The sequence below is a fragment of the Pongo abelii genome, chromosome 17 (assembly GCF_028885655.2).
Source record: "Pongo abelii isolate AG06213 chromosome 17, NHGRI_mPonAbe1-v2.0_pri, whole genome shotgun sequence".
NCBI lineage: Eukaryota > Metazoa > Chordata > Mammalia > Primates > Hominidae > Pongo > Pongo abelii.
In genome coordinates this window covers 24,466,548-24,494,222 of record NC_072002.2, presented here as the reverse complement: position 1 = coordinate 24,494,222, position 27,675 = coordinate 24,466,548, and the positions used below count along the sequence as shown (strand labels likewise).

At 39.3% G+C, this 27,675-nt stretch overlaps 1 protein-coding gene across 8 annotated transcripts; it reads left to right on the top strand.

The window, feature by feature from the left end:
- Positions 1 to 378: 378 nt before the first annotated feature.
- On the top strand, positions 379 to 27,579 carry NAPG (NSF attachment protein gamma). Of its 8 annotated transcripts, none has more exons than XM_054537591.2 (14): positions 379 to 602; positions 5,197 to 5,264; positions 7,471 to 7,555; positions 8,302 to 8,319; positions 9,232 to 9,262; positions 14,516 to 14,625; positions 14,742 to 14,808; positions 15,083 to 15,153; positions 17,547 to 17,624; positions 21,083 to 21,161; positions 23,056 to 23,135; positions 23,722 to 23,851; positions 24,831 to 25,008; positions 27,020 to 27,579. In XM_054537591.2, the coding sequence occupies exons 1-13, from the start codon at positions 547 to 549 to the stop codon at positions 24,972 to 24,974; spliced, it is 1,017 nt and encodes a 338-aa protein (XP_054393566.1). In that variant the 5' UTR covers positions 379 to 546; the 3' UTR covers positions 24,975 to 25,008; positions 27,020 to 27,579.
- Positions 27,580 to 27,675: the final 96 nt, after the last annotated feature.

Genomic DNA, 27,675 nt, shown 5'->3' with positions numbered 1-27,675 from the left:
CTTACAAGTCTGTTTCGTTTCTTGACTGACATACGATTAATACCCAAAAGGCAGAATGGATAGAATACTATTCTATCTGTGATACAGAGAAACTTCAGATGTAATAAATTATAAGGCCAATTAACCCTACAAACAGGATCCACAGCAGTTTCACATCAATGAAAAAGCAAGACTTCAAGAGGGCGGGAGTTTTTGTCTGCTGATCTTCCCGCGTCTAAAATAGTGCCTGACACATATTAGGTGCTTTGCAAATATTGAATGAAAGAATACGCCCCATCAGTATCTCACTGCGCCTGCGCTAGATGCCCTGGGTGGAGCCAGCCTTGACGCGCTGCGCCTGCGCAATGTCTCTTTGCGGGGCGCCCCGGCAGGCTCGCAGCCCCGCTTCGTCGCAGCGGCTTGGGCCCTCCGGCCCTCCGTAGCCGCTCGACTGTCGCGCTGCACCAGCTTCCTCCTCGGCGTTCCCACGCCTATTTGGGCGGATTATTGCCGCTGAAGGAAGAGGCAGGGTCACCGTCTCTCCACGTCAGAGACGTGACTGTGGAGATGGCGGCTCAGAAGATAAACGAGGGGCTGGAACACCTCGCCAAAGCAGAGAAATAGTGAGTGAGAACCTTCCGGGGGCCTGTGTGTGGACGCCGGGTCCGTCTCTCACTGGCGCGGCCTTAGCACCCGGCGGGGCGGGAGGGAGGGCTCAGGGCTGAGGGGGCTCGGCGCGCTGGTGCCCGCGGGGCTGCCGGGGCTCGGTGTCCCCTGGTTCACACTCCCAGGGTCGCGCTCCCGGGGTCGGGGTCAGCTCCGCTGCGCCTCGGGCAGCGCCGTGGGTCCACCCCGCCGGAAGTCCGCTCCCCAGAGCCGGTGTGGGCGGGGACGCGGCGCAGTGCTGCGGGGCGAGGGCTTCTCTACTTGGGCGCTCTGCTCCTGAAGATTGTGGTGGGGGCTGTCTGTGCATCGGAGGCTCGTTAGCAGCATCCTTGGCATCTACCTGCTGGGTGCCGGTCGCACCTCTTCCCCATTTGTGGCAACCCAAAATGTCCTCTGGGGAACAACATCGCCCTGTTGAGAACCACCGCCCTAGAAGAACCCCCTGTGTGGAGGGGACCATAGGTTTACCCCAAAAACTCCTCGGTGAACCTTTGTCATCTGGCATTTTACTGTCCCTGTGGGCAGGGACTGTGCTTCATTCGTTCTTTGATGTGTATGTCCTGCCACCTCTGGTACAGTACGTAGTAGGCACCCAGGAAATGTTTGTGGGACTGAACTGATTCTCCTTAATTCATCCTTTTGGCAGCCTCTTTCCCCCCGTTTCATTACTCCAGTGCATTTTTATCTGGCAGTTACAGTTAATAGAAAGTCAGCATTGTAGGCCGGGCGCGGTGGCTCACTCCTGTAATCCCAGCACTTTGGGAGGCCGAGGCGGGCGTATCACAAGGTCAGAAGATCCAGACCATCCTGGCTAACACGGTGAAAACCGTCTCTACTAAAAATACAAAAAATTAGCCGGGCGTGGTGGCGGGCGCCTGTAGTCCCAGCTACTCGGGAGCCTGAGGCTGGAGAATGGCTTGAACCCGTGAGGCAGAGCTTGCAGTGAGCCGAGATCGCGCCCCTGCACTCCAGCCTGGGCGATAGAGCGAGACTCCGTCTCAAAAAAAGAAAAAGTCAGCATTGTGCTCTGTGGTGGGTGCTTCACATGCATAATTTCATAAGCTGAGATCTTCTCAATAACTTTCCAAATAGAGATTCTAATTTTTCTTAAGAGGAAATGAGACTCAGGGACGCCTCATAACGACTTACCCCAGACTGCACAGGTGAAAGATCGCAGAGCCAGTTTTCAAACAGTGGAAAAACTCAAGCTCTGTCACATGACTCGAGGCAGTCAGTGTGTAAGGTACTGGGGCTCTCCTGGTGCAGGAGGTTCCCACAATATTCTGACTTTCTAGTGGGAGCAAACGCAAAAATTGTAGTAATAGTGTGTGGAATAGGGACCACAAAAAAAAGCTGTATTAACTGTGCATAGGTAACCCAGAGGGAGAAGTTTATTCTGCCTGAGAAAATTTGAAGAGGAAATGATTTGTGAGCAGGGCTTGAAAAATACAGAATGTTTTAGACAGAGGGAAAATCTTGTGAAAGAGATTCTGTGCACAACCGTGTATGTATTATACACGGGCCTGAAAATGTGCTCTGGGAACAGTGAATGTAGTGTAGTCACAGTGCCAGAGGACGAGCTGGAGTGAAAAAGAGTTGGGGCCAGACTGAAGGGACAGCTTCTCAGATGGCTATTGTAGGCATCTAACCAGTGGACTCGGTTAGATTTGCTTTTGGTGAAAGAAATGTGGCAGCAGGCTGTGCCCAGTGGCTCACGCCCGTAATCCCAGCACTTTGGGAGGCTGAGGCTGGTGGATCGCTTGAGGTCAGGAGTTCGAGACCAGCCTGGCCAACATGGTGAAACCCTGTCTCTACTAAAAATACAAAAATTAGCCTGGTGTGATGGCACACACCTATAATCCCAATTGCTCAGGAGGCTGAGGCAGGAGAATCGCTTGAGCCCCAGAGGCGGAGGTTGCAGTGAGCAGAGATCGCGCCACTGCATTCCAGCCTGGGAGACAGAGCAAGACTCTGTCTCAAAAAAAAATAATGAAAAATAAACAAGAAAAGAAAAAGAAATGTGGCAGCAGTGTGGAGAATGGACTTTGACATATTCAGTAAATGAACATTTGCAAAGTTGTCTCTCTGTACCTGTACCAGCCACTGAGGATACTGGAGTAACCAAAAGTGGTCCCTTCTTCAAGAGCTTAGAATTCACAGGTGGGCAGACAAGTTAACAGAGTACTAAAAATAGGATGTTCAGTGCTAGAACAGAAGTATTCAGTGTGGTATGGTAGAGATAGGAAGCAAGGAAAAGGTAATATGCTCAGGATGCGGGTAATGGAAGAGGAGGAAAGGTGACTCTCCCATGAAGGTACTGCCAGACATGTTAGTGGGTTGTTGACTTCAGGGGAGAGGTGGTGATGGCCTGAATTCAAGTAACAGTACAGGGGTAGGATTGGGTAACATTTGTTAATAGGGTTGACATGCTTTAATGAGGTGCCTGCATATAGAGATGAAGAGTTAACTCCTCTGTTTCTAACTTGGGAGACAAGTGGGAGAGGCCTTCAGCCAAGATAGGGGATATAGATTAATGGATGTGATTGGTGGGTAGGTCTGGGGCAGGGAGGTGGGGCGGGGAGGTGTGGAGTTCAGGCTTGAAGTGTTAGTTTGAAATGCTGCTAGAGTTACTCAATGGGTGGTAGGAAAAATGGGCCAGGATCTTAGGAGATATTTGATTTTTTCTCCATTTTCTAATGATGATATAGTTCAGTATTGCTGAGTAATTTTGTAAATTGATCCCCACACAGATGGTAATTTTGCTGTTTTCTTTTTTTCTGTGGAAATTGGCCAATTTCCTTATTGATTCTTTGGAGAAAAAGGTCAAAAGGACTAACAGGTATAGCTGCTAAACCTAAATTAGCTGTATATCTTTCTTCCTTATTAGTGGTGTTCATGTGACTTGGGATGGTTTGCCCAGTTTTAAACTCTCTGGGTCTTTCCGTGTATAGCACATTAGGCGACCGAATGATTGTATCTCGTTTTTAGTGGGTTTAAAAAAATTATGTTAATATACAGAATATAATGTTTGTTTTGGGATAGGAACAGAGGGTTAGCATTTTGCATATTGCATGTTTCCTCAATTTTGTAGATTTGAGTAGACACACCACAATTTAAGGATATTATTTTTCTGAACAGTGACATTCTTGGTAAGCTTGAAAAATTGCTTATATTAATTTGAATCTTGTAACACTATATACACAAACAAGTTTTAGATGCTAAATATGTTAAATAAATTTAATTGGCAAAAAATGTTACTGTAGCTGGCTGGGCACAGTGGCTCATGCCGGTAATTCTAGCTCTTTGGGAGGCCGAGGTGGGCGGACCACTTGAGGCCAGGAGTTCGAGACCACCTGGCCAACATGGCAAAACCTCATCTCTACTAAAAATACAAAAATTAGCTGGGTGTGGTGGCGCCAGCCTGTAATCCCAGCTACTGAGGAGGCTGAGGCACGAGAGTCACTTGAACCTGGGAGGCAGAAGTTGCAGTGAGCCGGGATAATACCACTGCACTCCAGCCTGGGTGACAGAGTGAAACCCTATCTCAAGAAAAAAAAAAAAAAAAAGCTGTGACTTTGGCAGTTCCCATGGCTGTCACACAATGAAGGTTGTACTTCTGAGGGCTCATACGGATTCCTCATCTTTCAGTTAAGATACTCCCCTGAGTCATTTGAAGCAAGCAGTGTTCTATGCAAGCAGGCCTTCACTAATTGAATGAAATTTAGAATTTAAGATGGTTGGGGCAATTTTTATGCACACCCAAGTTTGACAGTTACTGAATTAGTTTAAACTAAGTCTGAAATTATTTTAAAATAAGAAAAAAAATAAAATATTGAGGAAAAGGCAAGTAAGATAAGGATTCAAAATTGATTGTCCTTTGGTTTGACATCCAAGAAGCCAGTAGTGATCCTGGAAAGCAGTTTCTCTTGGCTTTTGTAATATGCTTCCCTTTCTGATTATCTTTCTTGTTTATGGGTGGCGAGTTTTCACTTTTTTTTCCCCTACTTCCTCTGTTGTTTCACTGAATGATTGTATTCTTTAGTCTTTCTGTTCTCTCTCTGCAGTCTCACTAGGGGATCTGATCTCATCTATGCTCTTGACATATGCTTATGATGCCTCCATTTATGTCTGTAGCCTCTTGTCTGCGCTTAAGTTTCATGAATCCCTCTGCTGTCAATACTGTGCTTCAGAGATTCTAAAGCTTTAATGCACCTTTGGGCTCGTTAAACCTCAGAGGTGCTGTAGGCTTGGGATGGGGTCAACAATTTATGATTTTAGTAAGTTCCCAGGCAGTGCTGATGGTGCTGGTCCAGGGACCATGAATTGAGAACCTTTAGGAGGAGAACCACATACTGTGACAGTGGGAGTGAAAGAGGTGAGGTTGTGTTTGTTAGGCCTAAGTTTGGATGGAGGCGGGTGACACAGAGTTTGTGCCTGATGGTTTCTCCTTTTTCTTTTTTTTTTAAAGACCTAGAAGGTCATTACAAGCAGAGATCTGACTTATAAATGTGGTTGGTAGCTCTTGTTAACTGTGTCTTTTTTTCATTCTAGCCTGAAAACTGGTTTTTTAAAATGGAAGCCAGATTATGACAGTGCCGCTTCTGAATATGGAAAAGCAGGTATTTTTGACTATAGTCCGGTTGCTCCAGTATGTAATCTTAAAATAGTCTCATAACTTCATTTCACCATAATACTTATTCATATGCTTTCTACAAGGCTTTAATAGTTAAAAAACAAACAAAACAACTGTGCAAGCTCTTGAGTTTTTTTCTACTTGTTATTTTCAGATGTGTTGAGAGCTGAGTCAGAGTTCCTGGTACCTGCTGTCTATGACAGTAGGGATGGGGCAGGGTTGGTGATACACAGTAGCGGGTTTTTAGCGTTGCTTATATATTCTTTTTTTATTTATTTATTTTTATTTTTTTATTATTATACTTTAAGTTTTAGGGTACATGTGCACAATGTGCAGGTTAGTTACATATGTATATATGTGCCATGCTGGTGTGCTGCACCCATTAACTCGCCATTTAGCATTAGGTGTATCTCCTAATGCTATCCCTCCCCGCTCCCGCCACCCCACAACAGTCCCCAGAGTGTGACGTTCCCCTTCCTGTGTCCATGTGTTCTCATTGTTCAATTCCCATCTATGAGTGAGAACGTGCGGTGTTTGGTTTTTTGTCCTTGCGATAGTTTACTGAGAATGATGATTTCCAATTTTGTTGCTTATATATTCTTTAACTCCAGTTATTTGAATACTATATCCATGAGTTTTGCCATATTTCTCTATTATACTTTCTATTGAATTAGGAGTTTGTTAAATTTTTTGTTAACTTGGCCTCATCTTAAGCAGATATGCAAATCATATATTTGCTTGGTGTTTTATGTCTTTTATGAACCTCACTTTGAGTGTATCTGTTCAATGTTCATGAAGTGTTAAGCTATATATGTATTTTAATCAATTTATCTTTATATAAGATACAAACAATCTAAAATATGCAACAGAAAGGGAATTCACTAAAAATTTAGCATTCTGAATTACAGAATGATAGCTTTAAGCATATCTGTGATAATTTGGATTATAAATATAACAAAATTTTGAAGTACCTTGAATACATTTTCAGTTGTATTTCAGCGATAGCCCTGATCACATTTGTTAGCCTAGCATAGAGATCATCTGGGGCAAGTGCTTTTGGTTAAACAGCAAATGAGTCTTCAGTACTTTTATTTAAATCTGAGTAAATTCTGTTTTTTTGCATCATGCAAATTGTTTATCTTATACTTTAAAATTATTAAAAGTTCAAACTTTGTATGAATTTTATGGACTACTCATGCAAGGAGGCGTCTGTAGCAGAAGGGAACAACATTTTGCAAGTTTCGTCTGTGAGGGAAATTTAACACAGATTTGTTTTCTGCCCCTCTGAGATCATGAATTACATTCAAAAATAAATGTTTTCCCACTGAAGCATCCTTTGTTTATTTTCTTTAAGGGCTTATGGAAAACCTATTTAATCAGAATAAATTTTTTAAAAAGCAACATATGGAAAGCAGGGAGGGGAATAGCTTCAGTATTTGGTTTTCACATTTTATTAAAGAGAATTTTAAGAGTGTTTTTAACAAATAACACTTTTCTTAAAGCATTATGCTTTTTGCTTCTTTGTAAGCAACCCTTGATAAGTTTTCCAAAATTTGTAAGATCATATGTTATAAGCACTCCTGTTTTGCTTTGATGATTACAGTTTTAAGACAGCTTGCAGTATACTTTAGCTGTTTGAACAGTGAGACATCTTTTTCATAGATAGTAAACAGTATAAAAGATTGTTTTTTTAAAAAAATGCATTGTTAGACATTTAAAGATTGTGCCAAAAGGAAGGTTTATTATAAAAAACTGTTAAATGTGCTTATTGGCCTTCAGTTTCTACCTAATCGAATGACCTATACCCAAAATACCGTTTAAAGGTAAAACCGGTGAAGTAAGGTGTTGTCTTTTGTGACTAAAGAATCTGCCGGTCACCAGGGAGTATTGGGGAGTGTTGGTGTTAGAAAGACTTCTTGATTTTGAGTGGAAGTAACACTGATGTGTTGCCAGTAGTCAACAATTAAAAAAGAAAAAGTTTTAAAAATACTCCTAAGTTACTGATAATTGGAAAAGTTGTAAGGAAATTGCTTTAGAAAAAAGTAATATTTTATAATTTTAGGATACTTCCTAAGTATTTGAAGTAAGTATGTTTGTAATACTTCATATAAAATGCAGATTTCAGTAATGATTCATTTGAGGTTTTTAATGATGGAAATAGAGAATCAATTTTTTTTTTTTTTCTATTTCAGCTGTTGCTTTTAAAAATGCCAAACAGTTTGAGCAAGCAAAAGATGCCTGCCTGAGGGAAGCTGTTGCCCATGAAAATAATAGGGCGTATCTTTTTCAACTTTTAAAAAGAAATTAAACAATTAGATGATATTGACAAGCTGATTTGTCTTGCTGTAAATTTACTTTACTACCTGTGAGGTAAAATGTTTTTAAATTAGAAAATGATTAGAAAAATTCTGTATTTTTAAATTCTGAAGGAGTGTTCATAATGAAGTTTGATTATAAGGTCCACAGTGGTTTGCAGAGCTACATTTGAGAACTTATTTTCTATTGTTTGTGGTTTTACTTGATGATGGTTTTACTTGGGATGAAGTAAAGTGAATCTGTAGACATGTGCTGAAGAATGAAGAAGTAGCACAGGTATTGAAAACGCGTGAACTACCGTATCAATTTTTTTAAATACAGTTTTCCTTAGGTATTTGACATAAAAATTATAAGTAGTTTAAAACAGTACATTTTCTTGAGGTATTTGTAAACTTATCAATAAAAAATGTTTCTCTAACTTGCAAACTGTAGTCATAATAACTTAGTACTTCAGTAAAACTTCAGATTATTGCATAATAGAAATAGTTTAAAATCTGTGCAGTGTTTTGTCAGTGGTTTTGGGAATTATGTAATTTTAAACGATATCGACAGGCATTGAATTACTTCTTTTTTACCTGTTTGTAGGATTTGTCTTTTGGAACCAACTGGGTCATTGATTTAATTAACTGTCTTTAAATAGTAGATCTGTAGAAACTATTGATTTTTTTTCTTTTTTCCTTCACTTTGACTTCGTTACTTCCATTCAGTCTTTTTCATGCTGCCAAGTAAGTATTCTTCATGTTTTCATGTATTTGCAAATTATGTTTTAAATCTTGCTGTTTTTCTGTAGGTTGGTAATTTTTTCCCAAATTATAAATTTTGTATTGATTTAAATAATAATCATTTCTCTTTGCTTCAGTTTTTACCTAAACCTTAAAAACTAAGACTTACTCCTAACTCTAAGATGTAAAGAGTTTAAATTAAATTTGCCATAATATTTTATTAGGAGCATTTTGTTCAGTAGCCTATGGGGAAAAAAATAAGTTAGGATCTCTTTTTTACTCTGTTTGATAGTTAATAGTGCCTGTGGAAATGAAGCAGGAAGCTTTCTCCTGCCTTGTGGAGAGTAGTTATTTGTTGGCCGAGGCGGGTGGATCACTTGAGGTCAGGAGTTCAAGACCAGCCTGGCCAACTTGGTGAAAAACCCCGTCTCTACTAAAAATACAAAAATTAACTGGATGTGGTGGGACGTGCCTGTAATCTCAGCTATTGGGGAGGCTGAGGCAGGAGACTTGCTTGAACCTGGGAGATGGAGGTTGCAGTGAGCTGAGATTGTGCCTCTGCTCTCCAGCCTGGGCAACACAGCAAGACTCCATCCCAAAAACAAACAAACAAAAGAAAAACTTAGGTTTAAGTTTGTCAGATGGAAATTAATTTAACCTTACTGAGCCTTACTTAATTTTGCATCTGCAAAATAAAATCTCTTTAACTCAAATGTCTGATGTTCTAAGCCACTATTCCCTACGAAAAAAGAATAAAAAATTATATTGTGTGGTGATATAAGCCTGAAGTGATATGTTGTGCATGAGCCCACTGTAATTGAAGTCACTTTCCTTACCAGTAGTTCCTCACCAGAAAGTTTCTTCTACCCCTTATTTCGTTAAGATCTCATCAGAGAAATTATATTCTCTTTGCAGAGCTTATGAGCAAGCTGGAATGATGTTGAAGGTCAGTAATGTTATGTCACAATTGTTGTGTAGGTAAAATGAATTAACTACAAGGTGTTAAACAAGAATTTATGTTGAAGTTGAAGAGTTTCCTTACTGTAAGGCAAGAGGTGCTAAGTTAAGATTTTCTGTCCACGGTAACATTAATTGGACCCATAGAATGCATTCTGTACATCTTAAGGAATGTTAAAAGTGAAATTTAAGAGAAAATGTATTGGAGTGAACTGGGAACAGTAATGTTCTAAGCTGTATAACCAGGATAGATGTATATTGCTATAAAAAGAGCCCTATGGGAAGTTTCTCTACTTTTGAGAAGGACATCTAAATGTAGCAAAATTTTATAAATATTAAAAAATTATCATACATGGGTTATAGAAGAGATGTTTACTTGTGTGAATAACAGTTGGCAGCAGAAACAACCACAGATTTAAGCTTTTGCTACTTTAATTCATTCTGCATGGAATATTCCAACTAATGTACCTGTGCCACTGTTTGTACTTCTGCTCCTCAAAAGCAGGCCAGGAATTAATGTCCTGCTGTGGTGAGACAGAATATACTACTTTATGATGCTGACTCTCAAAGTATGCCAGCTGGCAGTTGAAATAAAGTATTTGTCTTTCTTTTTTTAAAATGTTTTTTTCTACTAAAATGGTAAAAGCTACTTTCAAGTATTTATTATAAAGCTTTGTTTTTAAGAACTTTTACCTTAGTAAAGCTTTTGTTTTTAATTTCTATGACTTTTATAATGTGAACTTACTCATTTTTTTCAGTGAACACATGTTCATTGTAGAACAATAAAAAATACCGAAAAGTTAAAGAATGTTAGTAATAGCTGTTAACATACTTAATTTGAAAGATGTTATAGTCTTTGACCCAGGAATTTAAATTCTGTGAATCTGTCATCGAGAGAGAGAGACCAAAGATTTATGCATCAGGTTGTTTTTTGAAGAAATGGCGATTATCTAAATTTTGAATAATAGGAAAGTGAGGTTGGGTGTAGTGGCTCACGCCTGTAATCCCAGCACTTTGGGAGCCCAAGGCGGGTGGATTACCTGAGATCAGGAGTTCGAGACCAGGCTGGCCAACATGGTGAAACCCTGTCTCTTCTAAAAATACAAAAATTAGCTGGACGTGGTGGTGGGCGCCTGTAATCCCAGCTACTCGGGAGGCTGAGGCAGGAGAATTGCTTGAACCCAGGAGGCAGAGTTTGCAGTGAGCCGAGATCGCACCACTGCACTCCAGCCTGGGCAACAGAGCAAGATTCTGTCTGAAAGTAATAATAATAGGAAAGTGTTTAAATAAATTATGATGCTTCCTTATTATAAACTGTTATATATCCATTGAAATAAAGCTTTTCTGGCCAAACATGCAACTGAATTGGTATTTGGTGCCACAAGTTTGGTTATTAACCACAGTTCCTTTGAAACTAGAGTTTCTCTTATGGCCAAAGAACCTGAGGATCTGCTCTGGTCTTCTTGTGTCTCATTTTCCTCTGAGAACTAGGAAGCTCCCAGGTGACTGTTACATTCTTAGTGTACTTCGTGCCTGTTTAAGAAATGCTCAAACACTCTAATTCTCACAGCCTCAGTTTATATTACAACAGCTGTACTAAGACTTGAATCTTCATCTAAAGTTATTATTCAGGCATCATTTCCATTGCTCAAGTATCTATTTAATTTGAGGGTTGGAAAGGCACTACTTTGAATGAAAGAAAATTAACTTAGTGGGTAGGGAAACAGATGAAGGAAAATGCTTTCTGGCATTGTCTTATATTTAAATTAAATGCCTTTGGACAGTCTTGGGAGCACAGGACCCCTGAGCTACATGGTCCGCAATTCTGTGGGCTAAAATTTCTACCAATTTGTCATACAAACCTTCACATTGATTCACCAGAAAGGCTTGGGGTGTGCCATTTTGTAGACAGATGCACAAGGGAAGCCACAGAAACTTGTTGGATCAACCTTTGGTTCTGTCACTTGATGACTGCTCTAATTTCATATCCTGTGTGCTCCACTGGCACACAGCCATTGAAAATAGGCATATTTATGGTGGAGGGTATAACTTTCAAGTAGGCAGCTCATCATTTTTTATGGAGAAGTATCAATATTGTGGTTGGATCTCTTATTCACAGCCTCACTTGATTTTATGCAAAAACAGGAAGATGTAGTTGCTAATTTTTAAACAACAAATAGGACTCGGATGCCATTTATACTGCCTTCTAATGTATTTTTTGCTCCATCTACTGGGTAAAACTCATGACGAATAGTTCCTGTGGTTTTTTTATCCTCCCAAATGCTTTTATGTTGTAGATTCACATTGTATATGTAATTAGTGGGTAGGTAAATTTGGGGAGGAAATACAGTTGACCCTTGAACTACCCAAGGGTTGGGATGCCAACCCCTTGTGCAGTTGAAAATCTACGTGTAACTTTTTACTCTCCAAAAACTTTACTAATAGCCTGTTTTTGTTTTTTTGAGACAGGATCTTGCTCTATTGCCCAGGCTGGATTGCAGTGGCACAATCATGGCTTACTGCAGCCTCAACCTCCTGGACTCAAGTGATCCTCCCACATCAGCCTCCTGAGTAACTGGGACTATAGGTGCATGCCACCATGCCCTGCTAATTTTTTAATTTTTTTGGTAGAGACTGGTTCTCACTGTGTTGCCCAGGCTGGGCTCAAACTCCTGGGCTCAAGTGATACTTCTGCCTCAGCCTCCCAAAGTACTGGGATTATAGGCGTGAGCCAGTACCCTACTACTGACTGGAAGTCTTATCAATAATATAAACAGTCAGTTAGTACATATGTTGTATGTTGTATGGAATATGTTTTATACTATATTACAATAAAGCTAGAGAAAAGAAAATATTAAGAAAATCATAAGGAAGAGAAAATATATTTAGTGTTCTTTAAGTGGAAGTAGAGCATCATAGGGCTCTTCATCCTCATCATAGTCTTCACGTCTGAGTGGGCTGAGGAGGAGGAGGAGGAGGAGGAGGAGGAGGAAGAGGAGGGGTTGGTTTTGCTGTCTCAGGTGGCAGAGGAGCAAGACAGTCTGCGTATAATTGGACCAGCACAGTTTAAATCTCTGCTGTTCAGGGTTCAGTTGTATTCTTTAAAAGTCAAAATGACCCTCAGGACTAACATGTCTGAGAGAGATTTTGTTAGGTTTACCTCCCCTGTTCATTCAGATATTTTTCAGCAGATACTGTAGACTCAGATTCTTTCATTGACTTTTGGTTTTATAACAAAAATGTATTGTTTTTATTCTTTCACTGAGGTTTGGAAATGTATTAGCATTTCATTCTGCTTGAGTGAATGATAGCAGTCTTATTTCATACAGTATCTTTCAGTCTGTGTTATTGTTAGTTTCCATAGCTAAATAATAAAGTTATGTTTTGGGGTTGGTGAAAATGAGACCAGTTTTGTTAAGGGTATCCTAATGAATTTGTCAACTTAGCAAGAGACTGAATAGGCAGATTTGTAAACCACCCATGAGATGTCAGTGTGGAGCCTACCTTAAGATACAGCAAGTCAACACTAAATAAGTTGCTTATGTAAACTTTATAACTAGCTTTTAAACGGTGTTTTTTTTTTTAAGTTTATTTTTAAAATGTTTGATTTGGAGATATTAGACATTAGGACTGCATGAACCTGAGATGTATAGATTAATAGTAAGATACAGAATTTATCAGTCATGGAAGAGGGTTGCAAACTCAGATGAACTCAGGGTATAGAGGAATAACTAAAATGGATGAGCAGCTGGGACGTGGAGGGCGTTTGGAAGTGAAGAGCGGGGAGAAGCACCAGGAGGTGCATGCTCATGTGGCGGGACAGTGCCGCCCAGCCCCAGCTTGTTGCCATACAGGGATGCAAGCCTGCTGATGCCGTAGCTTTTGATATTTTTTTGAAGAAAGCCATAAAACAATTTTCATGAAAGTATCTAATTTAAAAATACTGCATGGATCAAGCAAAACACACTTGGAAGTGAGATAGATCATTGGGCTGCCAGTTTGTGATCCTTGGCATAGGTCTTGTATGTAGTAGGGACTTCGTAAATGTTTAAAGAATAAGAAATGCTTAGAAAACCGTAAAGAGCAAGGTTTTTGGTTTTTTCTATTTTCATAGATTTCCCAAAGGTCTGTGAAGTGATGATGAACTCTGTGTAGAAATTACCTGGTACCTTTTTGGTTGAGTTTAATGAAGCTTGATTGGGAGAGTAATCATGTGAAGCATTTCATTTTAAATATATTTATTGCTATACAATGTTTTTGAGTTACTTACTTTCATGAATTAGGGATAAAATAATTGCATTTCATATCCTTTGCCCACTTTTTGATTGGGTTGTTTTTTCTTGTAAATTTAAGTTCTTTGTAGAAAAAGAAGACATACAGCCAACAAACATGAAAAAAAGCTCATTATCACTGATCATTAGAGAAATGCAAATCAAAACCACAATGAGATCTCACGCCAGTCAGAATGGCGATGATTAAGAAGTCAGGAAATAATAGATGCTGGCCAGGCTGTGGAGAAATAGGAAAGTTTTTATACTGTTGGTGGGAGTGTAAATTAGTTCAACCGTTGTGGAAGACAGTGTGGGGATTCCTCAAGGATCTAGAACCAGAAATACCATTTGACCCAGCAATCCCATTACTGGGCATATACCCAAAGGAACATAAATCATTCTATAAAGACGTATGTTTATACAGTAAACACGTATGTTTATTGTAGCACCATTTACAATAGCAAAGACATGGAACCAACCCAAATGCCCATCAGTGATAGACTGGATAAAGAAAATGTGGTACATATACACCATGGAATACTATGCAGCTGTAAAAAAGAATGAGATCATGTCCTTTGCAGGGACATGGATGAAGCTGGAAGCCATCATTCTCAGCAAACTAACACAGGAACAGAAAACCAAACACCGCATGTTCTCACTCATAAGTGGGAATTGAACCACAAGGACACATGGACACAGGGAGGGGAACATCACACTCCTGGGCCTGTCGGGGGCTGGGGATTAAGAGGAGGGAGAGCACTAGGACAAATACCTAATTCATGCGGGGCTTAAAACCTAGATGATGGGTTGATAGGTATAGCAAACCACCATGGCACATGTATACCTATGTAACAAACCTGCACATGTATCCCAGAACTTAAAATAAAAAATAATTGCGTTTCAGATTGTTAACTCTGTTTTTCTTTAATTGACGCATTTGCTGACCTCTCTGCTATATCCTTTGCCCAAAGGAGATGCAGAAACTACCAGAGGCTGTTCAGCTAATTGAGAAAGCCAGCATGATGTACCTAGAAAACGGCACCCCAGACACAGCAGCCATGGCTTTGGAGCGAGCTGGAAAGTGAGTGTGAGATGGACAAGTCTCTGCATAGAAGTCTTGTGTTTTTGTTTTAAAGAGGTCCCTGAAAAACAAGTTTTCCATTTCTCATATAAGACACGTTTTCTTGTCTAATTCAGGCTTATAGAAAATGTTGATCCAGAGAAAGCTGTACAGTTATATCAACAGACAGCTAATGTGTTTGAAGTAAGTTTGAATCTTATTTTTTTCTTTAATTACTTAGATTGTTTAGATTAATAATATATAGGAAAATAGAGAAGTGCAGTGGCTACTTTTAAAACTTTTCCCTGCTCACAGTTGCACGCTATTTCTTTTCTGTTAGAGAGTAGTGAAATGAACTAGCAGCTTTCGTGTTCCCCCCTTGATCCAGTGCCATTACTTCTTTACAAAATAAATATTATGGGATAAAAACATTTCAACATTAAAGCAGCCAACACTTGTTTTTCTTTGATTCCTTCAGAATGAAGAACGCTTACGACAGGCAGTTGAATTACTAGGAAAAGCCTCCAGACTACTAGTACGAGGACGTAGGTATGTCTTTAAAAACTACTGCTGTGTGTTTAACTATACTTTGAATCCACATTTGGAACTGGAAAGTAATTTGGGGGATAGCTTGTTAATTTTTTGGTATAAGCTGTAGACACACCAGGCGACACAATAGAATATTAACATTTACTAGACAGTAGGCACACTGAATTAGATACTAAAAGATCTGCTGTTTTTTGAAAGTGTAATGCCCAAATTTATCATGCACTGTGGTTTTATTGGTTGAACCCTGGCTCAGCAGCATGAAAGGAAACAGTTTTCTTCATCTGTTATTTGGTTGGATTATAATATCTCTCTCAAGGAAAAATAAGAATATTAGGATAAATGACAAAGATGCGTAAACACTCACCCATGAAAATTGACAGGTTCTTGACAAATAGTGTCATTACTAGAATATTTACCTTGTTATCCTTTCAACATATGACCTGAAGCACAAATAGTTGAACCTCAGAAAGCTAAAATCCTATTGGGATTTCCTTTTGTTTTTTTACTTTATCTCAGTTTACTTTTAGTAAACAATTTTTTTCATTAATAAAATTTTGTCTCAATAATATTTAAGATAAACATCCTAGGAGATTGTAAGTCTGCAGATATCTTAATTGAAATTTGCCCAAAGCTTCCCAGTAACAGAAAACACCCAAGATCCATTTAATATGTCAAGGAATCAAAATAGAAATGACTGATGAATCTATCCTATCCGAGACTGAATTAAATTTTTTCTTCATGAAGACTGCAGATTCTGAAATACAATGTAAACCGGTCTAGAGTAACATGAGAATAAATTAATCTAGAATTAACTATTAAACAGTCTCATTTAGATAAACTAATTTGTTTATAGGACCTTCCTTCACTGAGTAGTATTTTTTTGTCTAAATGGAATAGAAATTTCATTTTGTTTTTAAATTAGGACTTTAATCATGAAGCAAAGTTTAATTTAAATGTCAGTCCGGGGTCATTATCTTTATTCATCTTATTACTTACTCGTTGCTTCCCAGAAATCAGTGAATGAAATGCTAACTCTGACAATTCCCAACTTAAAAATGGTTCACTTTAGTTCTGAAAGTGTTTGTTACAGCAGCAGAGCTGTTCTTGGTGATGGCGCTATGGCTGTGGCAGAATAGCTGAACTGTGAGGTGATACCAAAGTTCTGACTTGTGAGCAGGGACCCCATGTCTTAGAAACAGTGTCCTTCATTCTTTTCAGGGCAGCCAGCAGGCAAGTTTTTGCATAGTTTACCTCTTTTCTCATCTGTTCTCACCTCCTGATGCTCCCCGACAAGACTCCAAGACTCCCAGTGCCTTTCTAGAGCGCTAAGCCCCTTACTATAAGACCCCATGGAAGGTGGAGGAAGTGAAGTTGCAGGAAGGGGCAGAAGTTAAGGACAGCCCTATGTGAGAGTCCAGACTGCATCAGCTCCCCTGAAGTGCTTCTGCTTTCCACATCTTTCTTTTTGTTTCTCAAGGTATAGATTATCTAAAGCTGTGTTGTAGAGGGAGTAGCACAGGAAAGGAGAGAGGCCAGGATCTTTTCAGGGGAAGTCAGATGAGGAACGTTATCCAGCTGCCTGTGCATATTCCTTTAGAAAGCTCCACTAGGGATGGGGGCCACCATCATCCTCAAAACATTACCAGTGTTGCCAGTCGGTTTGGACACATCTGATGAAAGCCATTGTTTTAAAGCAATTACTGAGTTAAATCCTTCAAAGCCTCAGCAGAGGGGAGAATGCTAGTTGAATGAGCAGCAGAAGTGAGAATGCTGCGTAGATGTGTTCAAAGGGCACATTTATAAATCTAGGGCTTTTATTCATGACTTTGTTTTATTGGGTTTTTTTTTTCTTTTTAGGAAAAATGTATTTTAAAATGATACTTTCTGCTGTGCTGAACAAAAATGTTATGGAAATACATTTTTGAAGTGTATTAACAATATAAAAATTAATTTAAATTTGTGCAGGAACACGAAGGAATTTAATCTTTTGAAAAGTGTTACTGGGTACCTTGGTATGGAAAAATTAAGTCTACTGTCATGATACTTCTATTGGGAACTTAAATAGTGCAGGGTTGGAGCGTTTATAGTGATGGAGAGATTATTGAGATGATTTATGTGATAATTGAAAATACTAACTGTGTGCTTAGATTATTATTTGATTGCATCAGTTGCCTAAAAGAACTGAACAGGTGGTAATTTTATACTTCGCACAAGCAACATCTACTAATAGACTGTGTGGCATGGAGTCTAAAGTTTTATGTTTGTTATATTTAGTTAGTGCACTTATGTTTTTACATTAACATGAGTCCGTAAGATGTCCTAATTTAATACTTTTTATGTTAGTATAGCAAAGTTAATCTATTTAATATATTAATCTGTTGCTTCTCCTTCAGTTCTGGAGAGTCAAAATTCAGAAGTGATTCAGAGTTTCATTTAGATTACATCTGGGATGGTCTTAAAGTCAGTCCAAGGTCAGTGCCCTTGTTCCTTTTTAGAAAAGGCCTTTCCAGGCTGGGTGCAGTGGCTCATGCCTCTAATCACAACACTTTGGGAGGCCAAGGCAGGCAGATCACCTGAGGTCAGAAGTTCAAGATTAGCCTGGCCAAATGGTGAAACTCCTTCTTTACTAAAAATACAAAAATTAGCCGGGCGTGATGACGCACACCTATAATCCCAGCTACTTGGGAGGCTGGAGAATCGCTTGAACCCAGGAGGCACAGGTTGCAGTGAGACTCCCGTCTCAAAAAAAAAAAAAAAGAAAAAAAGAAAAGGCCTTTCCAGCAAGTTGATCATGACCTTGTGCCTCTGAGAGGAAGGTCTGTGCCTCTGAGACAAGGTGTGTGGTCTCAGTGAACCCAAACCCCTCCTAGAAGAATCACTTAGCCAAGAAAAGAGCTGCTTCTCACCAGTTGTCTGAGACAGTCACTAGATCCTAAACACAAGGAGGGTTGAGTGTGTATATGTTCAGGGGTGGGGTGTGTGCTATTAAGGAGAATCACTGGGTTTCTGTCTTGCATAACTGTTCTGTCCATGGTGCCATTAATAACTGAGGTAAGGAATATAGAAACAAACTTATCAGTGATGATAATAAACTTAGTTGGGAATATGACACATAAACTAAACATTTCTGTAAGTAGTTAAAAATAGGTTTTGGAGTTCAGGAAATAGTTGGGGCCAGAGGAACAGTTTGAGTTGTGGTGAGGAAGGTGTCTGTTGAAAGCTTGGGGATGAATGAGGTTCTGTGACAGTTTTCTGCCATTTGCACATAACTTCTATGGGGTTTCAATTTTGTTTCATTTGGGGAAGATAAAAACAATTTATTCTTTTTTCAGCAAAACCAGATTCTTGTCATTTTGTTAGGAATATTAAGTATTAACTGATGGAAAAGTTGAAAGCATCTGTGTTTCATTATAATAAGTAACTAATACTTTTCTGGATACATTTAAAAATAGATGGCTTTGTATGCTAATTTCATGGCCTTTTAGCAAAGTGAATCAACTTTTTTGACTACAAACTCATGTAAGTGCTTGTCTCTTTTGTTAGGTAAGTATGTATTAGCACATAGAAATGCTATTATGTCAAGGAAATAAACAGTTTATGTGTAAAGAATGCACCCTTTATAGTTAAATATATGAAAAGTTTAAAATGCTGAGCTTGCTAATAGAATGACATAATCTAGACACAATGGGCACAGGATATTCTGACCGTAATTTATTTTATAAAACAGGATCTGTTATAAGCTCAGGGTCACAATTATAAATGATACAGATACATGTAGCTGTAGTCCGCCTTGCATTAATTTTTTATTTCTGCATAGCAGATTGCTACAAACTTAGCAGCTTAAAACAATACTCACTGATTAGCTCACAGTTTCACGAGGCCAGAAGTCTGGATACAGTGTAGCTAGGTCTTAGTGTAGCTAGGTAGCAGAGCTAGGGTCTCACCAAGCCGAAATCAAGGTGTCGGAGGGGGCTGATCTCACCGCAGGCTTGGGTCCTTTTCCAAGCTCATTGATTGTTGGCAGAATTGATTTCCTTGCAGCTGTGTGAAAGAGATTCCTGTTTTCTTGTTGCCTGTTGGCCAGGAATTGCTCTCAGCTTTGAGTTCACCTTCAGTTCCTGGCCGTGTGCCCCCCCTTGGTGGTTCACAGCATGGCAGTTTGCTGCTAATTCGAGACATCAGGGAGCACTCTGGCCTCTAACTTAAGGAAGGGACCACCTGATTAAGTCAGGCCCACACAGACAGTGATTCACTCGAAGTCAGCTGATTTGTGTCCTAATCACAGGATGGCCCATCATATTCCAAGGGTCACACCTACACTTAAAGGGGGATTATAGAGGAAATGTTTACAAGGGGCAAGAATCGGGAGCACTCTTAGAATTCTGCTACCAAACCCAGCTTATAAATTGACTTTGTTCCAAAAATGTATCAAGTTGACCTGTGGAAATTCAGAATGCATTTCTTCTATGAGTGTCATTTTATAAGGCACTAAGTTGCCATCGTGCATCCCATAAAAATTCAGTTTAACTCATGATGTAAGTAGCCATAATAGCATAAGCCAAGCCACTGTGTGTGTGGTGTGTGTGTGTGTCTGTGTGTACAAGCAACTATTTTTAAAAAGATAACATACAGGCCGGGTGCGGTGGCTCACGCCTGTAATCCCAGCACTTTGGGAGGCTGAGGCAGGTGGATCACCTGAGGTCAGGAGTTCGAGACCAGCCAGGCCAACATAGCGAAACCCCATCTCTATTAAAAATACAAAAATTAGCTGGGCATGGTGGTGGGCGCCTATAATCCCAGCTACTCGGGAGGCTGAGGCAGGAGAATCACTTGAACCGGGGAGGCAGAGGTTGCGGTGAGCCGAGATCTCACCACTGCACTCCAGCCTGAGCAACAGAGTGAGACTCAGTCTCAAAAAAAAAAAAGACAGAAAAATAGAGCATATAGCATAACAAGCATAACATTGTTGTAGTTTTACTTTGGTTTACAATACCACTTACCTCCCTTTGAATCCCGATAGTACAGACTCTTGCCCCTTTTGGCTGTTGGTTGTATGTATTCCCAATGCCCAGACCCTGGTAGTTGCTCCCATAATCTTGGACTGTTATTGGGATGAGAGCAGTGGCTAAAGACTGTACATTTCACCCAGTCTCAAGTTGTGCTACTCAGGGAGTCCTGGCATTTGGAGTATACTACAGCTTTGCAGGGAGGGGAGGATTTGATTAGGGTTTGATGGAATTAGGGCTGGGGGAATGAGAAAAGGGTGGTAAGGGCCTGGAGGGTTTGAGGGAAAAGTTTTGGTGACCCCTTTCCTTGCTTTCATCTTCATTCTGCCATTGGGCAAAATGGAAGAAAAGGAGACTGTATGAGGGTCAATGGAAAAGATGAATGTTGAAGACTGAAGACGCAGGAAGGCTTTTGTTTAGGTCTCTAACTTGCCTCCCCTCAATGCTGCCCTTTTAGGCACCTCAGAGCTTGCTAGGGCCACTGGGGCAGCAGCGGAGTATGTGATGGAGGGACACAGTGGGGGAAGGCACCGAGTGCCTCGGGTGTCTGGATGTTCTTTCAGTCGGGAGGAAAGAAATGTTGGGTGATTTAATCAAAGATCGTCTCAAATACGTATCACGAAGAAGTTGTGACACTCGTTATTGGACAGTCCTTACTAAGCTTAAAACTCCCCATTTGACCTAAGCCATCCTTGAGTTCTTTTGCTTTTTCCATCAGCGTGCAGCCTGAAAGTGGGGAGTCAGACATTTGAAAGGCAAGCCAGATGAGCAGAGCGTGTGGAAACCTGGGTCCTGGGGCAGCTGCTAACAATACCTGTCCTCCTGGTGTCTCTACAATCTATGATGTCAAGTACATTTCACAGGGGACCTCTGCTATAAATCATTTAGACCTGCTTGTTTTACATTTCTGTGTTTCGTTTTAGGTTTGATGAGGCGGCACTCTCTATTCAGAAAGAAAAAAATATTTATAAGGAAATAGAGAATTATCCAACTTGTTATAAGGTATTCTTTGAAAGTGTTTGTTTTTGGTATTACATTAGATGATTTTTTATACTGGTATGAATAAGTACCTAAGAGGATTCTATTGGTATTTCTATGTTTTTGTAAAATAATACTTCATGGGCCTCTATTTTTGACCAAAATAGAGTAAGCCCACTACAGCTTGTTTCTCTGCTGATTACAACTAAACTACTGGATAAAATACAAAAGTAACCACCCTTGAACTCTGAAAAGTAAACAAAAACAGACAGACTAAGGAGAGGAGCAAACACGTGGAGAAACAACCACCATGGGAGTGAGTTTCTCGGGTTTTTTTCCATTTCCTCTTGCAGCATTGCCCTGCCCTGAGAGAAGCCCACAGTTGTGGAGCTGGGCAGCAAAGGCTGCAACAATGAAAACTCCAAAAGAAACCCCATCTTTCTAACCGGCACTGGGAGAAGAGGTCCCATTGTTTTCCTCCCCTTTGGCTTTGCTCCAAGCTTGTCCCAGGCATGGAGCTGCACTGTGATGATGGCTCAGGTTGATAAAACTCCACAAGGACCCCAGTCTCTTTTGCCAGAGGAACTAGGAAAATGAGCTAGAGAGCAAGGAGAAAATTCCAGAAAGGAGAGAGCTGGAAACGGAGTCCCCTGAGTGTGGATGTGGCCCACACAAGTCTTGGGTTTACTCTTCAGCTGTGCTGAGACAGGCCCCAAAGTAGCAGTGCAGCGCAAAGCTTGGAGAGCTAAGATTTCATCACTGTCGAAGTGTCGCACTACCCTCTGAAGGGCTTATGCATGGATGGAACAGGCCCAAAGCCACATAGCAAAGGATTTGAATTAAGTGTAGAACTTCCATCCGCCAAAAACAAGGCACTACATGTAGTCTGAACCTAACTGGGGTGATTACCTGCTGAAAACATCCGTACTCTCCTGAAAATTAAGCAGAGGCTGTGCAGCATCACATTCACAGTACAATCCAGAATTACTCAACATGCAGGAACCTGGAAATATGACCAGTTTTCAGGAGAAAAGACAACTGATGGCAACCCGGCAGTGACCAGGGTTGTTGGCATTATCACATAAAGACGGAAGCAACTGTAAGTTGCTCCGTGAGGTAAAGATAAACACAATTGAAATGAATAGAAAAGAGGACCTGTTGTTTTTTATAGGAAAAATTATTTTTATAGAAACTATAAAAATGAACTAAATGGGAATTTTAGGACTGGCAAATACATTATTGAAATAAAATATTGGATAAGCTTAATCTCAGAGATGACAGGAGGAAGACTTTGTGAACTTAAAGACAGATCAGTAAAAATTACCTAAACAATAGAGACCAAAAAGATGGAAAAATACTTCGTGAAGACCTATTTTGCCAGTAATTTATCAGTCATATCTTTGATCTTATTACTGCTTTTATTGTTGACTTATCAATACTATCATTGTTTCTGTTATCTGAAGTTTTCACTCATACATCTTTTTCCTAGTTTCTTTTTAAGGATTCTAAGTATCATTGTGGTGTTATGGGTCCCCCCCCTTCTTTTTTATTCACTTTTCAAGCTTGAATCTGTGTGGATATTTGAAAGAGATTCTCTTTAAAACGTGGTTGTGATCTAAGGCTTGTGTCAAAGTGCAGTCCCCAGACCAGCAGCAAGAGTGCCCCCTGGAATTTGTTAGAAATGGGTGAATCCCAGGCTTGCCCCAAGCAGCCAAATCCCAGGACATGAGAGTTGGAAAAGTACTGTTCTAGGATATTTCCCCTCAAGTGTCCCATGGAAGTTACTATAGCATTTATAAATCTCTGTTTATGCAAACAAAGACTCTGAAAGTTAAACTCCAGGTGTTTTTAATACTGCCAGGATATTGACTTTATTAAACAGATATAAATTTGACCATGATCCTCTCTTTTGTTTTAGAAAACAATTGCTCAAGTCTTAGTTCATCTACACAGAAATGACTATGTAGCTGCAGAAAGATGTGTCCGGGAGAGCTATAGGTAAGACGTTGTCTGGGTCCTCTTGACTTGCAGTGTCGACACCTCTGTTTCTACAACTAAGATTGCTGCTAGGACAAATGTTCCTGGCCATGAAACTGTTATTTCTAAATCTTAGGAGTGCTCATCTACCATTTCATCTTTTACAGTGGGCATTTTACACTTTTTTTTTTTTTCCTTTCCTGTATTTTTCTCTTGGGGACCTTCATGGAAGTGAATGACTTTAGTCATTTTAGTCATTTTATTTGCCTTCTAAGAAAAAAAGAACAAGAAAAAGGGGGAAAAAATTCTCAGATTTATGTTACAGAAATCAAAATGAGGAATTTTCTTGGTGTTTAACATGAGCAGTTTTAATCTCAACACTGTTAACATTTGGCCTGGATAATTCTTTGTGGTCGGGCCTGTCCTGTGCACTGTAGGCTGGTTAGCGGGATTCCCGGTCTCTGCCCTCTAGATGCCACTAGCATTCCCACACTTTTAAGTACCAAAATGTCTCCAGACATTGTCACATGCCAGGGGCAGAATCATTCCGCCTGAGATGTGTTCTTTTGAGGAGAAGGTGAAGATGTGTGATTTGTGCTTGCTGCAGCATCCCTGGGTTCAATGGCAGTGAAGACTGTGCTGCCCTGGAACAGCTTCTTGAAGGTTATGACCAGCAAGACCAAGATCAAGTGTCAGATGTGTGCAACTCACCACTTTTCAAGTACATGGACAATGATGTAAGTGGACCTGTTTGCATAGCTTTCATCTTTTCTCTTGAAAGAAAGAGGTTTCTAGTGAGATTATTTTTTACCCATGTACTTAAGAGATTTTTTCCTACCTCTTTTTTTCTTCTCAAACTAATACTCATAAGGAAACTGACCACTTGCATTGAATTTCACCATAGATTTAGATAAAGTAGATGTTAGTTGTGTGGTTTATAGCCATTTACTCACCCGTCTAACTCTGTTGACCATATACATATTTTAAAATTGAGGCTCATTTCTCAACTTTTCCTCTATCTGTTGTCCTCTGTAGTTTGCTTTTATTCGTTTCTTTTAGACGGACTCTCTGAAAGAGGCCCATTCTGTAGTGGCCTTTGTAATTCAGTAGACCTGTGGAAATCTGTGAGGACTAGCTGTGTGTTGCAGGTCATTAATTATCTCTAAGCCTCAGTTAATTTATTTGTAAAAATGAAGCCACTAGTACCTGTCTTGCCGGACTGTTGTGAAGAAAACATTAGTCAGTGTGTGAGAAATATCCTCACATGATGTCTTGCACATAAAGTGAACCATGACTATAAGTTTCTATTTTTTCTCATTTGTCTTTTTCAGTAGATTTGTAAGTACCTGTTTGGCCTTAGGCCTTTAGAGTATCATCATAGTATCAGATCAACTGAAGGCCTTCAGTTGTTTATTATAATGGTATATGTAGAAAAATTTTTTTCTAAATAATGTCTTACATAGGTTTTGAAAATACATATTTTTTTAAATTTTTAATTTAAAAAAATTAATAATTGAAACTGTTACTGGTTGTGTACCTGTCCCACCGTGGTCATGAGGCATCTGGGGAACAGCATTGTTGGGTTTCTTTTTCCATCTGAATGGGAGAATTGGTGCTCGTGAGGGTGGAGAGCCAGGCTGTGTCTTTTTAGAGCTGAGTAAAACATGTCAGGATTCTAGTTATCCAGCTTTCAAGAACACGTTCTGTTGTTGACAGTATGCTAAGCTGGGCCTGAGTTTGGTGGTTCCAGGAGGGGGAATCAAGAAGAAATCACCCGCAACACCACAGGCCAAGCCTGATGGTGTCACTGCCACAGCTGCTGATGAAGAGGAAGATGAATACTCAGGAGGACTATGCTAGTATTTTGCTTGCTGAAAACAAAAGGGAAACAAAGGTAAAATCCTGACATGCCATTTCAAGGACTTGGGAATAGATTAGGGATATCCATACTTCCTTACAGTCATGATTTGGGATCCTAATAAAGACGAGTTTTTAGTTACCATCTTCCCAAATCACTCATTGTATCCATTACCTGTGAAGCATATCTTTTTCTTTCCATAAGAGCTTTTCTAAGACACCAGCAGGAATTAACAGAAAATGTACTGTCATGTTTTAATACAGTTGATTAAAAAATTTGCAAGCCAAATTATACATAAATTATGTTCTAAACAAAAAGAGTAATAAGCGTAGGTATTCTCTCTTGGACGCTTGTAAGTTACTGTTAGTGAATTGTTTTTTACGTTTCATTTAATAATTGCTGCTAAAGGTGATGTTTACTGATAAAAAATTATTTTTAAAATTTGTTTTGTTTTGAAAAGGAAATTTATCCCCCATGATGTTAGATACATTTAAATTATTAAGTCTTTTCAGAGATGAGATGGGGACAGGAAGTTATTTTGAGCCTTACAATATTATTTAGCCCAATAAAAGATGCATTGAAGCTCTTATATATTATGAGTTTGAAAAATTTTGAAGGTAGCATATTAAAGTGATCTATAAATATCTTCAGTCCTCTCTGAAGTGTGGGTATTTCTTCTATCTAAAATATACATACAGTGACTGTCTTCAAATCTACTTGGTTCTTGACCAAATAGGAGCTAATGGGTAATGAATACCTTTTTTTTTGTTTGTTTGTTTTGTTTTTTGTTTTTTTTAAGGGTCTCACTCTGTTGCCCAGGCTGGAGTGCAGTGGCACGATCACGGCTCCCTGCAGCCTCTCCTGGACTTAGGTGATTCTGCCATCTCAGACCCGAGTAGCTGGGACTACAGGCGTGCACCACCATGCCAGGCTAATGTTTTTATTTTTTATTTTGTATTTTTTTTGATTTTTTTTTGTAGAGATGGAGTTGCTCCATGTTGCACAGGCTGTTCTCAAACTCCTAAGCTCAAGCCATCTGCCTGCCTTGGCCTCCCAAAGTGCTGGGATTGTAGACATAAGCCACCTCACCCAGCCTACGAATATCTTTCTAACATTGTAAGAATGAGGTAATGTTTCCATCAATCTAATACAGATATATTTCTTCCCTCCAAAATAATTTGGTTTATTTTGATTGTAACTCCGTCATAACTTGACATGGAAAATGCTATATACTATGAAAACTTAGCTGAAAGGGAAGAATTGTTTTAGAAGACAATATTTAAAACACCGCACTGCCAATATATTGATCCTTTATAGTTATTTCCTAAAATGCTGTTTTCAAAACATTCCTTTTTCACCCTGTTGTGTGGCTTAGACCCATCTCATAATCTGTTAATTGGAAAGAGGCTACAAACACCAGCAGTGTGTGTTCTGCAGGTACACACTGCCAAAGTAATTTCCTGCTTATTCATGCCCTGTCTCTGTCTCTTTTAGAGTCATACCTTATTTGGGTATAGGTTGCTTAATTTTGCTAGACTTTCTGAAAACACTAAGATAGCGTATCAGAAGTGATTTTAATCACAGTTCTGTGGAAGAGTTTAGACAGAATAACATCCTCCTTTGGGAGGTGGTCTTGGGTGGGTGGATGTTGGTATACAGTCTTTATTGTAAGTCTGATACAAAATGCTAATAAATTTAATGTTTTTCTTCCTTAATTTATTGGCATAGTTCTTCAGGTAGCATCTCATTTTTAATGATATTGGGATTAACTATGAACAAGCTATATATAGACATTTGCATTTAAGGACATTGCAGTGTTTCAAAGATCCCATCATTGCAGCTTGTATCCTTTAGATCCAGTCGGAAACTTCTGGAGTGTTACATTAATGCTCATTTGAGCTAATTAGTAATCTGTTTAAACAGATTTGGCAATACTTTAAAGATATTGTAGACTATTTATTTATAGATCATATTACCCATTAAAGTCTTGGGGAAAAAATTTTTTAGTTTTACTCTTCTTATGTACTGAAAACTTTTTTTAAAAAAGGTGATGATGAAGTGCATTCTGTAGCAGCAGCGCAGCTGGGCTTTAAACCACACAAAAGACTCTGTCCAAGTGCAGCCTCCTTCACCTTTCCTGCCCATGGAGAGGATTGAATAACCAGGACTTGGGGATATTCTTTGTTGTCAGGGTTATTCTATGTGATAAAGAATATTTGTTTCACATTTATACATTTTCTTTTTCCACTCACATAAGTTTCTATCTTGAGAGCATAGTCCAAAGTGTAAAACTTGGTGTTTACAAGAAAAATTGTCTTCCAGAACTCCACTGTCATCACTTTCACCAAAGTGGAAGTTTGCATGAATATGCTCAGAATCTAATATTCAATGTTCTGTTACATTGTAAGTGAAGTCCAGCTACAAAATAGATTTAATATATTGAATTTATTTGTACATATGCAGAGTATGGTATTTCTGTATGGAATCTGCTTTATTCCTATTTTCTCCAACTCCGATAAGTAGAATATTAAATGTGTTGTTATGGAAATACAGATTATTGCTTCTATAGGAAGATAATTACGAAAATAAAACCTGAAACTATATAAACATGATTATTCTTTGTATTATTTATTTTGTTTAGCTTGTTAAATTTTCTTTTTTCCAGGGACACATTCTCTTAATTATATGACTACAGCATTATTT